The 12,873-nt window shown below is 32.1% G+C and overlaps 1 protein-coding gene across 1 annotated transcript in view; it reads left to right on the plus strand.

Moving 5' to 3' along the window:
• Nucleotides 1-1,713: 1,713 nt before the first annotated feature.
• LOC105116932 (probable acyl-activating enzyme 1, peroxisomal) overlaps nt 1,714-12,873 on the plus strand; it is a 21,127-nt gene continuing 9,967 nt past the window's right edge. The window contains exon 1 of the mRNA XM_011014446.1: nt 1,714-2,031. Coding sequence (XP_011012748.1) covers nt 1,831-2,031 — 201 coding nt within the window. The 5' untranslated portion in view covers nt 1,714-1,830. The remainder of the gene's footprint in view (nt 2,032-12,873) is intronic.

The raw sequence follows: 12,873 nt of genomic DNA on the forward strand, positions 1-12,873 counted from the left end.
CATTCCGAGGTAAATTATGAAATTGCACTATGGAAAATAGGTCCATCCCATCATTGGAAGGTTGTGGGGCTATTGCCCAAGTTGATTTTTTTTTTTTAAGGAGTTGATAAAAGGCCTTCAGGTATCATATAGAGAAAATAAAAAAGTCATTTCAAATAAGTCATTCACATACAAGAATATAGAGAAAATAAAAAAGTCATTTTAAATAAGTCATTCACATACAAGAATCTTACATTTGTATTCTTATTGGCTATTGATAAATTTTCTTTTGATTAGAGTGTTAAATGAGAGGGAGACTCTTCCCTTTTTCTTGGATAATTACCAAAGATACTTCACAAGTTTTATAATTTGAACCAATATTCCACTTGTACTTGTTGAAAGTTTTTCAAAATCTCGAGGCTCCAATTACATTCATAAAGTTGGCAAACACATAACCCAAATTTTCTCATCTCATTAAGTTTATAGGCAAATAAAAAAAATCATACTCTGACGTAGAATGAACAAATTACTACACAACTTTTTCTACTTAATGAAGAGTTGCTGAAACTCTAAAGGAGCAAATGTGCCAACAATTGTACGGAGATTTGTGATATATCCTATTCAATGAGTGTTTTGATCATTTTTCTTTTATAGTGATAAGGGATATTAAAAACTAGTTCATAAAGAACATTTGATGCCTTTTTAATCTTTTCCCATTAACAATGCCAATTGATGATATCCTAAAAATCCAAGTAGCTTGAGAACAAGGCTTATATATCAGATAATTGTTAACCTTTTAATTTAGGAAACTTGCTATTACCTAATGCCTGGTTGGTCAAGGCTATGATTGGTACCTAAAAAAATGTTATTTTAATTGATTTTAGTACTCTTTAATATTTAAATAAATATTTTTTTAGAAAGAAAGAGTGTAATGATATTTTGAAGAGATTCTGTGAAAATTTGTATTCAGTTAAGAATATAAATTGTTAACCTCAAAGCTTTATAATTCATGAACCTAGTTTTTTTATAGAGAGAGAGGGCTTAAGGGTCATCTTTCCTTGTTAACATTTAATAAAATATAAATATCTTTTTTTTCACCATAAATGAGGAATAAAGTAACATGGTTTTTTAAATACTTTTATAAACTTGTAGATATAGAGGATTGAGTATCTTTGACCTTAACTATTTATGGTAAGGGTATTTATAAAAAATTAATGGAGTCTTGTGACCTAATAGAAAGTTTAGAAAAATCATTAATTTTACATCCATTTAGACTCAACAAGATGCTGAGACTAGACATGTTAGGTCTAACAACCTACCAAACCAACATGTACATAAACTTAGCGTTTAATTGAGTCTAAAAATGTTAGGTCTGTTATTTGCTAAACTCATATATGTTTGGACTCGAATCTTAGTTGAGCTTAAGAATATTAAGTTATCACCTTGATTTTGGTTGTTTTATTAAATATAAATACTAAAAAAAAAAATTTAAAATACATTGATGCTTCAAGAAGTAACAGTAATATAATAATCCTAATTAAGAGAGGGTAAATCTAACCTAATTAAGGAAGGAAATGTGAGTAGATCGAAAACTTCTTGCCATTTATCAACCAATAGACGCACTATCATTGGTCAATTCCCAGTGAACTGCAAGCATGAAAAGAATCGGTGTGAAGCACAACGCAAGTGTCGTGCCGACCTTGTCATTGCCTCATTAGTCAAGCTGGGCATTTTTTTTCCAAATAAAAAAGGCGGTTATGGGCTACCTCATCACGCAATAGGCATTATCTCTGTATTTACAAGCGTTCACTTCTTTCTCATTCAAGGAATATCCCCAGAGAGACGTCAGAAATGGAGGGCATGGTTCTTTGCCCTGCAAATTACGCGCCTTTGTCACCAGTAAGTTTCCTAGAGAGAGCAGCTTCTGTTTACGGAGATAAAACATCAATTGTGTATGGCAGTGACGTTAGATTTTCATGGAAAGATACATTTGCGAGATGTCTCAAGGTCGCTTCTGCTCTGGTCCAGTTGAAGATTTTCCCTGGAGATGTTGTAAGTTTGGCTCTCCACACTTTGTTATATATGCATTCTTGTCGAAAATATTTCTTATTAAATGAGCTAATGTCAACTCCCAAAGTCAAACCAAAAGAATTACGTGATGCAAGAGAGCTTGAGAAGCCATTTAACCTTTTTTAGTCTTCCAATACTGTGTGTTTGTGTTTTTTTTCCTTAATTCTTCCTTTCAAATTCTGAGATTTTTAACTCCCCCTAGATAACAATTTTCATTGTTCTCTTGTTTTGTTCTTCTGAACCTTGGCCTAATTAAATGATAAATTCAGTTTTTGTTGCTATGTATTTTATATCTTCCTCAATTCATTAATAATGTTTCTTCTTTTTAATTTGTATAACTAATATTAAAATAAAAACCTCATAAATAAAATATAAATACCTAAATTTATAAAAATCCAATCTATCGATACACACACCTTAGCATTTCTATTTAATTTGAACGGACAATGATATCGGCTGCCTGTGCTCGCTTATTCATTAATTAATTATAAAAATCATATGTTAATTCATTCATATTATTTAACCTTGATTTCCATGCTAGAGATGGTGTTTTTACTACATACCACCTCATAAAATGTCATTGTATTCTTTTTTTTGCCTTTTTTTTATCCTTTATTTTTTAGCTTATAATTGATCTTCATCATTTATATCTAGCTTGCTTTTTATATGATTATTCTAGTTTCATGACCAACGTTATAAGTTTTGAAGGTTAACCTAATTGGTTTGGTTTTTTTCTCCTTTATAATTGGTTTTTTAATTTAATTTTATCATTCAATATTAGTCGATTAAAAATTAATCTTCATTGTTTTCTCAATCAACTGTATATTAGATTATTTTAGTCTCATTATTTTGATCACAAGTTTTATTGGTTAATCTGAATTGACTTGAATTGTTTTATTATCATTCTTTTAAATAAAAAATTTAAATTTTATTTTTTAATAATAAATTGATCGAAAATTGTGCTTCATAATTTGTTTTTACTTGTTTTATATGATGTTATCTAATCTCATTACTTAAGTTGCGGGTTTGGTAGAGTAACTTCAGTTGTTACAGGGTTTTTTGGTTTGTTTTCTATGAGGTTATTCCAATCTTATAACTCGAATCATGTGTTTAGTGGGTTAACTCGTGCATGTTTTTGTCATTTTTTTAATTAATTTTTTTAATTTTATCATTCAATATTAGGTTGATTGTGAAATTAAATTTCATAATTTATTTTTATTTACTTTTTAAGTAATATCTTGGTTTTATGACTTGAGTTGTGAATTTGACATATTAGCTTAGCTTGACTCGATTTATTTTTTTGTCATTTTTTAATTTTTTTTAATTTCATCATTCAACATGGTATTGATTAAAATATAAACTTCATAATTTATTTTGAATTGCTTTATATAATTACCATGATCTTATAACTTAAGTTGTGAATTTAATAAATTAACCCAAGATAACCTGAATCAATCTAATATGCTCTCGTCTCTATATTTTAAAAGAAAAAGGTTGCTTTGAATTTTTTTTAATCAAACTATGATTTTACTAATCATTCTTTTTAAACTCGTCAAGTTAAATAAGTCACATTTGATCAATCCTCATATGATTTAAATTTTTTTACTGTAAAATTTAACGCACCTTCTTTCTCGTTATTATAAACTTCCTTCAGCCTTAAACTAAGGAAAATATGGTAAATTTGTTATTTTTTTTAACATGTTAGCATCGTATTTCCAACCTTTATATCATTTAAGGTTTTATTGGAATTTCAATAAATTGTACCTTTAATCAAACCATTCCCAAGTCATCACGTCTTGCATGCACATTTATTTCAACATCTCAACATTGTCCAAGTTCTTTAGACCTTAACCAGTTACATCATCAATCAAGAATAAAATCATATATCCTTCCATATTCTTCATTTCATATACAATTTCAAATTATGAATAATATGAACTAAATACATACAATAATAGTTTTATAGAACTAGAGTAGGTTTAAATGTCATATTTCAAACCCAATGAAAGAAGTTCAATAATTAAGTTACAAACATCCTTAGTATTGATATTATTTATATTCAAGTTATTCTCAAAATTACATTACAAAAGGTAATTAACGTATTTAAAATTACATCATCATTACCTAACTAAAAGAAATGTTAGGTAAGATCTATTTTTCCGTTCGAGTTAGTAATAATTCTAAAAATAGTTTGTTTTTCATAACATTAAAATATATAGTAATAAATACATGTTAAACACACACACTCATATTGTTGTAATTCAATTTTGGCCCATTAATTTTTAATTTAATTTTACGGGGTTTAAAATGTAAAATTAAAATATCAGAGATTTATTTTAATGAAAAATATGATTTGTCAACTTGTATGGAAATTAAGAACTACAATATATTTTTTTCATTCTATCATTATCTTCAAAATAATCTTTACCTTTAAAATAATGATAGTTGTCTATTTTCGAATTCGATTCTAATTCGAACTTTAAAAACAAGAATGAGTTTGATTGAGACTTTATTTCTCACAAGCGATGAGACTCTTGCACTATAAATATAGATCTCAGTGTATACAAAAGGAGAGAAAGAAAACCCTAGGAGAATGTCATTATTAGAAACCCTAAAAAAAAAATTAAAGACATTTATAAAAAAGAGGGGATGTTGTTGAATCCTAGACTAGTCGTCGTTATCCCATCCCCCCAACTTTTTCTTCTCTTCTCCCCTGGTCTCAAACCAGCCATTAAATACCCCCCTCAATTTTTTTTTCTTCTTTCCCTACCTCAAGAACCACTCCCTCACTCGTACTTTTAAAAGAATACCCTTTGGTCTCTCTTTCTTGAACCAACGCACCCTTCAACCCGTTCTCTGTTTTCTCTTCACCACCTTTTTCAGCCTCACTTCTTTCCCTCCCCTCCAACCAAAGCCTTAACCACTAGGAGTATGCACCAGTCACAGTAGTAGCATCATCTTTGGCGTAAGCAGCCTAACCACTCCATTGCAATGGCATACCCCGGTAAATGGCACAACCTCAGCTTAGTTATGAGAAGTTTCTTTCCACTATGACCAGTTTCCTTATATCTCGGTTGATGCTGCTTCATCACTAGTTTCCCTATATCTCGACCGATGCTACTCCATCTCTCTTCTCCCTCGTTACAACAGTCAACCAGCATGAATGAGCCATAGTGATCTCCTATTCCAGCAATGAATGATAGCGACACCATAATGAGTAGCAGCAGCACATCAACCATACACTATTCCAACCTCCATTAAAGCAACATTTAGAAGCTCACTTTCTCATTAGCAGCCATGAACGAGCTCAATCCATTAATAGTGGAAGAGCTCCAGCAACTCCAGCGAGTCTAGCAAACTACAAGCTCCAACACTCTCCCCACCATGCTCTTCTAGCTAGCATCCACTAGTTCTTCGATCAGGAGAAGATCCTACTCCATCGTGGTTAGCTTCCTCTTTTCTCTTCCTACCACAGCTTCAGCCCTCACTAGTGAATCGCTTCCCCTCCTGCATTATAATTCATGTAGTTATGAATTATAATTCTCTTGCTACTGTAGTAGACGTGTGTTGTCACGTATGCCTACTACTCAACTGGATCACTAGCTTAGGTCAGTGACTAGACCGAGGAGGTTGGGTCTTCCCAGCCATTAAGTCTAAGTCAAACCCACCCAAAATAAAAAAAAACAAACATAATAAAAAATAGTTTTTTTATCCAGATTTTTTTTGAGTTTATTCACTGGCGCTGGAATCAGGAATACCATATTTTGTGGATTGCACAATATTTACCTATGCTAGAGTTGGAAATATTCATAGGTAAATATTCACTAATGTTAGAGTCGTGAATATTATAGAATGACCATAAGAACAAAACACAAACAAACCTTTAGCAATTTTAGACAAAATCAGCAATGCAGCTTGCCTCAAGTAGGACGCTTAAGGGGTGATAATATCTTTTCTTTTACATAACTAGTTCCGTATCATAGAATCTCTATTGACCAGTTAAGGTTCCTAGTGACCATAATAAAAAGGTGGCGACTCCTTGAAACAAGACATTTTTCCCTAAAAGAATAAAATGTCAGATATCTGCTCTTTTTCCAATGCAAAATGATTTTTTTTAAACGATCACCTTAATATCTAGGTGTGACAGAATGACGACCCTTCTAGGATTTCTTTGGACTAAGCTCTCATTTTTGTCTTTTTATTGCTAAAAATATTTGTTGTATTGTGTTTTTGTTGTAGAGTTATTTGTATTTATCAAGTTTTTTTTTTGGCTTTTTTTACTGTTTTAGCATACATAGTTATTCATGTTTATCATGCAATTACATTGGATATGGATTTAAAGCCTTCACACATCACTTATCTCATTTTTAAAAGTATGTATAGTATCAACTTTAAGATAAGTAGAGGAGTAATGGCACTCCAATAGCTTTAGCCTGGGTAAGACTCATGAAACTATTCAACTCTCGTATGATTTTTGGCTCGATAGTGGTCGGTATGCCAAACTGATATTACCCAGAGCCATTATCTTCACAGTGTTTGTAAATCTCATATCATCTTTCAAAGGACAATCCTGAGAATGCGAAAAACCTTTGAGATTAGATAACAAAATTACCTCGATGCATTTAATGACCAGAACCTACCTTTTAGGTTAATCCCTATGTAATTTCACTGAGATAAGCTTAAATGTGTAAACATCCTTGTTACAAGGCTTTTAAGTGACATGATGACTGTTATTCCTAAGATAACAACTATTGAGTATGGACTCGAGTTTAAATCCTTACAAATGACTGAGAGAGATTGCTCTAAACTAGATGTCGATGAGATACCGTTACTCCAAGACATTAGATATATAATGAAAGATACTAAGAATATGGCTGAAAGCTTAGATGATATAGGGTGAAACAGATCTCCTTTCAGGAGTGCAATGAATTTCAAATTCAAATCTAACCACACATTTAACGAATAATAATTGTTATGTCACCCCCTAAAAAGGCGAATCCATACCTAATATGTTGCATTCATCTTCGTGCATATTTGAACTGTCATAATACTGCACTTTATGTGAAATACAGGTCCCCTATTGAAACAAACCTATAACACTTGACTAGGAAAAAAAAAAGACAAATGAAAAATGAAGAAAAAACCTAGTTGGAAGCCCAACACAGAAAAAAGATGGAAAGTCTTAGAGAAGTCAGAAGGTTTACTAGCCTAATTGAACAGGCTTTGAGATCTAAACCTGAAAAAGCAAATTTTATAGCTCAGCCTGAACCTATGCTCGTAAATCCACAATATATAGGGGCAAATGAGGTATCTCAACTAGCTATGTATTCTCAATTTGCTCAACTAATATATCCCATAAGAATATCATCTACCATTGACCTTATAAAGAAGGAATCTTAAAAGAACAGGATGGTAAAAGAAGATAGTCTGGGCAAATTATTTTCCCTAGAACAAAGGCTAATAGCATTCGAGGGATCTAGCCTACATGACTATATAAAAGGCTGCTGAGATGTGTTTGGTACCTAACATAGTCATTCTTAAGAAGTTTAGGGTGCTAGAATTTGTCAAATATACAAAACTCAATACTTTATAACTCATCTCAAAGCATACTGCAACAAAATGGCTAAGGTAGTTTATGACGAGAAACTGTTGATCCACTTCTTTCAAAATAGTTTGAATGACGTTGCCTTTATTTGGTATATGTGTAAAAAAAATGGAAGGACTTAGTTGATGCCTTTATTATACAATATAAGTTCAATATAGCTTTGGACCCTGATAAGTCAAGCTTGCAAGCTATGAAAAGGAAAACAAGGAGTCCATAAAAGAGTACACTCGAAGGTGGCATGAGACAGCCATATAGGTTGATCTTTCTTTATTGGAAAAAGAGATGATCAATTTGTTTGTCAACACTTTCAAGGCTTTATACTTTGAATACCTAGTTCAAAACTCTGCACAACATTGTTTTAACCTGGTTGCTATAGCTGAGAGCATTGAATAAGCTATCCATTTAGAAAAGATTGCTAACTCAATTGAGGAGAAACATTTCACTAGAGAAAAGAAAGAAACTGACGTTCATAATGTTAAAGGTCATTATAAAAATGATAGAAAGAGCTATTAAAACAAAAACATCTAGAAATCAATCATCTTAAAGACGAAGCTATAATGTCATTAAGCCAAGACTGGTCTATATGTTATTAGGCTAAGACTGGTTTATGTGTGACCTTAATTGACTATTAGAAAAGTGCTCTTATTGAGGAATTCATAGGAGAGAGACGGTTGGAAGATTCCAGAAATTCCAATTAATAATCGCTAAGTGTTTAGCCCTTTTATATATCACTTTGATAGTATAAGCTCTTTATTGCTTTTTAGGATTTCAATGAAATAATGAGTTTTTCTTTCAATTGTGTCTTTTTCTTTGATTTACAACTAAAATATCTTGAACAGAATTCCCTCTAAGTACTCACAAATACACTTTTGAAGTCTCGCATGATCTCATAGACTCAATTTATCTCTTTTACCGAAATCAATTTTCCCATTAGAATTTTAAAAATTAAACTTGCATTTTGATTTAAAAAATAATTTGATGTTTATTTAAAATGATATTTTTTATATTCTACTTGTAGAATGAATTAAGCAACTCCTTTATTAAGGTGCCTAAACTTTGAACCAAAGTACAAAAATAAAAAATGAACTTTCACCCTTGCACCATGACCCTTGAGCCCAGTGTTTTAAATATATACATAATGGTATGTAGTGGACTTATTATTCATAGACTCATGAAATGCATTTCTTTATGAAATTTCAAATCATCACACTAGATAAGGTCAAAGTTTATTGATCTTTAATGCTTGCTCTTGAAATGATGAAAGGCTATCTTTGTAAATAATGTTTCTTTCATTAAAAATCCTGACTAGGATCACAACCTATACTAGGGGCAAGTGAAAATTTTAATAAAAAAAGATGAAAAAACCATGGAAAAGCCAAAAAGGCAAAAGAGCCCAAGAAACTTAATGACTAGGGGATATGCCCAAATCACAAGAAAGAGTAATAACCAAGATAAAGTCAGCATGCCTTAAAAAAGCAATGAAAAAGGGAGAATTAAAGAAAAGCGACAAAAAAAAAGAGGAATGGCATGAAAAGTTGAACTACTAATAGTGATCCTTAGTCTTTGAAACCCTGAAAAACTCTTTGAGCCTTATGAATCCTTTTCTTTTATAACTAAGAATCACAACCTACATTATATGCTTGTAAAATTCCTTTCTAATCAAGAAAGCAAGCAACTTGGAACAATAAACAATGCTCTTAAAATGCAAAGAGTACTTTTTTTATAGGAGTTATGACATCGAGAATAAACTAGTCATTATTATTCATATTGACAAAATCAATGCTCAAAAAGAGACAAGTTTTTCTCAAACAAAACCTTGAGCTTTTTCTTGAACCCTTCACTTTGGAAATCCATAAGAAACAGAAGCTCACCTCATGATATACTTTAACCAAAGACAATATCGTTAAACAAAAAGAGCAAACAATCTCTTGTCTAAGAAAAAACCAAGGAGTTACAAGATTTCAAAAGCAAATGCTTTTAAACTTACATTAAAACAAGTTTTGTTTTCAAAATGCAAGATCAAGATTTCAAGATTCATTCTAGACAAATATTCCTTTACCAAACTGAAAATGAGAGAGCTAAGAGAATGGTCGCTTAAAAACCATTATTTAGTAGAGATGCTCACAAAGTATATCTAAGGGCAATGACAAGTACAAGGGGGAAACATTATGTTTAGAAAAAAAATCGATCCCTTCTAAAAAAATAGATGAACATTTCCTACAACAAGACAAAGAGGTATTTTGGTTTATAAAAGGCAGCTTGATCTTTTTAGTAAGTAACAATGAATGTTTTTTAAAGTGAGATAGGGATTAATGAATGATCCTCTTAAATTATTTGACAAGACAAAAAATCTCTAGCAAACAAAGAAGTTATGATGGGCACCGTAAAAGCTAAGCTGTGTAAACAAATCTGGAAAGAGACTTACATGGGCCAACTAGAGTAAGCTAGAAGTTAAACGATGAAAGTGACCCAAATCAAAGATAGCAAGTCGTCATCAATCAAGCAAACAAGAATAAGAAGAAATAAAGGCCTATATTTCAATTTAGGTAAAGATGCATGCATATCATCTAAACTTTAAGACATTAGACAACAAGTTTTGCAAACTTCATAAGAGAAATCTCTGTCGAGATCCATCAAATGAAAGGCCACCTTGAAATGTCTAAGTTTGAAATCGCTTTTGGAAATTTTTTACATTTAAGAAATTTTAACATAGGCAAGGTGCCTATGAGAATTAAGCATCAAAAAAATCCATTTTTTTCCACCTTTTTTTCTTAATCATCCTAGGTAGTGCGTTTCCTAACCCTACCTCCTTTCAAGCGCATCTTTAAGCCCTCACCTCTTTTCGAGCATGCCTTTGAGCCATCGTTTCCTTTTAAGCATGCCTTTGAGCCTTCATTTGTTTTCGAGTGCACCTTCGAGCCCTCAACTATTTAAAGTAGTGTGTTTCCTAACGCTACCCCTTTTCAAATGTGCCTTCAATCCTTTGACCATTCATTTGAGTGCGCATTCAAGCCCTCACCTATTTTTTTAATGCGCCTTTGAGCCCTCACCTTCTTTTGAGTGCGCCTTCGAACCTTTGATCATCCTTTTGGATGCACCTTTGAGCCCTCATTTTCCTTTCTTTTTTTATTTGGGTTGGTCACCCATTACAATAAGACCCTTTGTATTTTTTCACTTGGGTGGGTTACCCATTAGAATGAGATCAGTTCTAAAAAAAAAGAAAAAAAAAGAATGGTTTTCACAATTATTCTTCTTTACAAAACTTACTATACAAAGTAAAAAAAAAAAATTCTAATGCCTTTGCACTGCAAGTATTGTAAAGAGGGAGCAACTGCTGTAACACAATTTTAGCCTAGTGGTTTTTAATCTAATCTTACAGGGTTTAAAATATAAAATTAAAAAATCAAAGATTTATTTTGATGAAAAAATTGAATTGTCAGCTTGTATAGAAACTAGGGACTCCTATGTGTTTTTGTCATTATTTTCTTATCTTCAAGATAATCCTTACCTTTATGATAATGATAGTTGTCTGTTTTCGAATTTGATTCCAATTCAAACTTTAAAAAAGAGAATGAGTTTGATTGAGACTTTATTTTCCATAAGTGATGGGGCTCTTGCACTATAAATATAAATCTCAATGTATGCAGAAGAAAGGAGAGAAAACCCTAGGAGAAAGCCATTACCAGAAACCCTACAACAAAAATAATAAAAAAAGACATTTATTAAAAAAAAAAGGGGCGCGATCGAATCATAAACTACCCAGCGCAGCTTTTTCCTATCTTCTTCCCTAGTCTCAAACCAACCATTAAACCCCCTCTCAGTTTTTTCCCTTCTTCCCCGGCCTTAAGAATCATTCCCTCACTCCTACTTTTAAAAGAATACCCTTTGGTCTCTCTCTTGAACCAGCCACCCCCCTCAACTAGTTCTCTATTTTCTCTTCACCACTTTCTTCAGCCTCACATCCTTCCCTCCCTACCAACTGAAGCCTCAACCACTAGGAGTATGCACAAGCCATAGTAGCAGCATCATCTTTGGTGTAGGCAGCATAACCACCCCATTGCAGCAGCACACCCCTGCAAATGGCACACCCTCAGCCTAATTATGAGAAGTTTCTTTCCACTATGACCGGTTTCCCTATATTTAGGCCGATGTTGCTCTATCTCTCTTCTTCCCCTATGACAATAGCTAACTAGCATGCAATTCTATCATGATCTCCTATTCCAGCTTTAATATAAATACAAAGAGATTATATATAGGCTAAACTAAAAATATTATTCTACGCTTAATTTCTTAACATCTCCCTTCAAACTCATGATACGGCAGATATAAGCATGGAGAGTTTGCCAACTAGAAATAAAAACGAGAAATAAAATGTGACTTGGTAAAGAAGTTTATAATCTGCAAAGAAGAAGAAACAAAAGGTAAAGTAGTAGTGTCATGCTTGAGATGATGACAAGATGACAATCAATCCTAATGTGTTTAGTTCATTTATGAAAAATCTAGTTGTAAGTAATCTAAATAGAACTCTAGTTATCACAATACATAGGAGTGGGATGAAAAGGAGAAACTCCAATATCAGCAAGTAACTAATATAACCAAATAATCTCTTTAGTAATAGATCATATCATGATATTCTGCTTTGGTTGAAGATTAAGAAACAATATATTATTTCTTGCTCTTTTAAGAAATAAAAGAATCACCTTGAAAGATAAAGAAACTGGTAACAGACTTGTGATCTGTGGAATCATTGTCATGATCAGCATCAGAGTATGCACACAGCTGTAAGGAAGAGGTGGATGAGAGTAAAAGACTGTGAAAAACCGTACCACGAAGATATCACAAAATATAAAGAACACTTGCCTAGTAAACTGTAGTAGGAGAAGCAATAAATTGATTAACATGAACAACATATGCAATATCTGAATGAGTAATAGTGAAATGTACCAAGCTCCTAACAATAGTATGGTATAAGATAGGATTTGTCAAAGGTAGACCATCAGAAGAAGAATACATTATGTTAATCTTAATAGAAGTATCTATAGTCTTATTATTAGTAAATCTAGCCCGTTAAAGAATATCTGTAATATATTTTAATTGAGAAAGAAGGTAATGACAAGACTAAAAGATTGTTGTCTTCTCCCAAGTGCAGGAGTGTCGAAGTAATAAATAACCCGGCAAGACCGGGATCGAACCACAGAGAGGTTAATTGTACAAATTAT

Source organism: Populus euphratica, unplaced genomic scaffold, assembly GCF_000495115.2.
Source record: "Populus euphratica unplaced genomic scaffold, PopEup_1.0 scaffold1125.1, whole genome shotgun sequence".
NCBI classification, from domain to species: Eukaryota; Viridiplantae; Streptophyta; class Magnoliopsida; order Malpighiales; family Salicaceae; genus Populus; species Populus euphratica.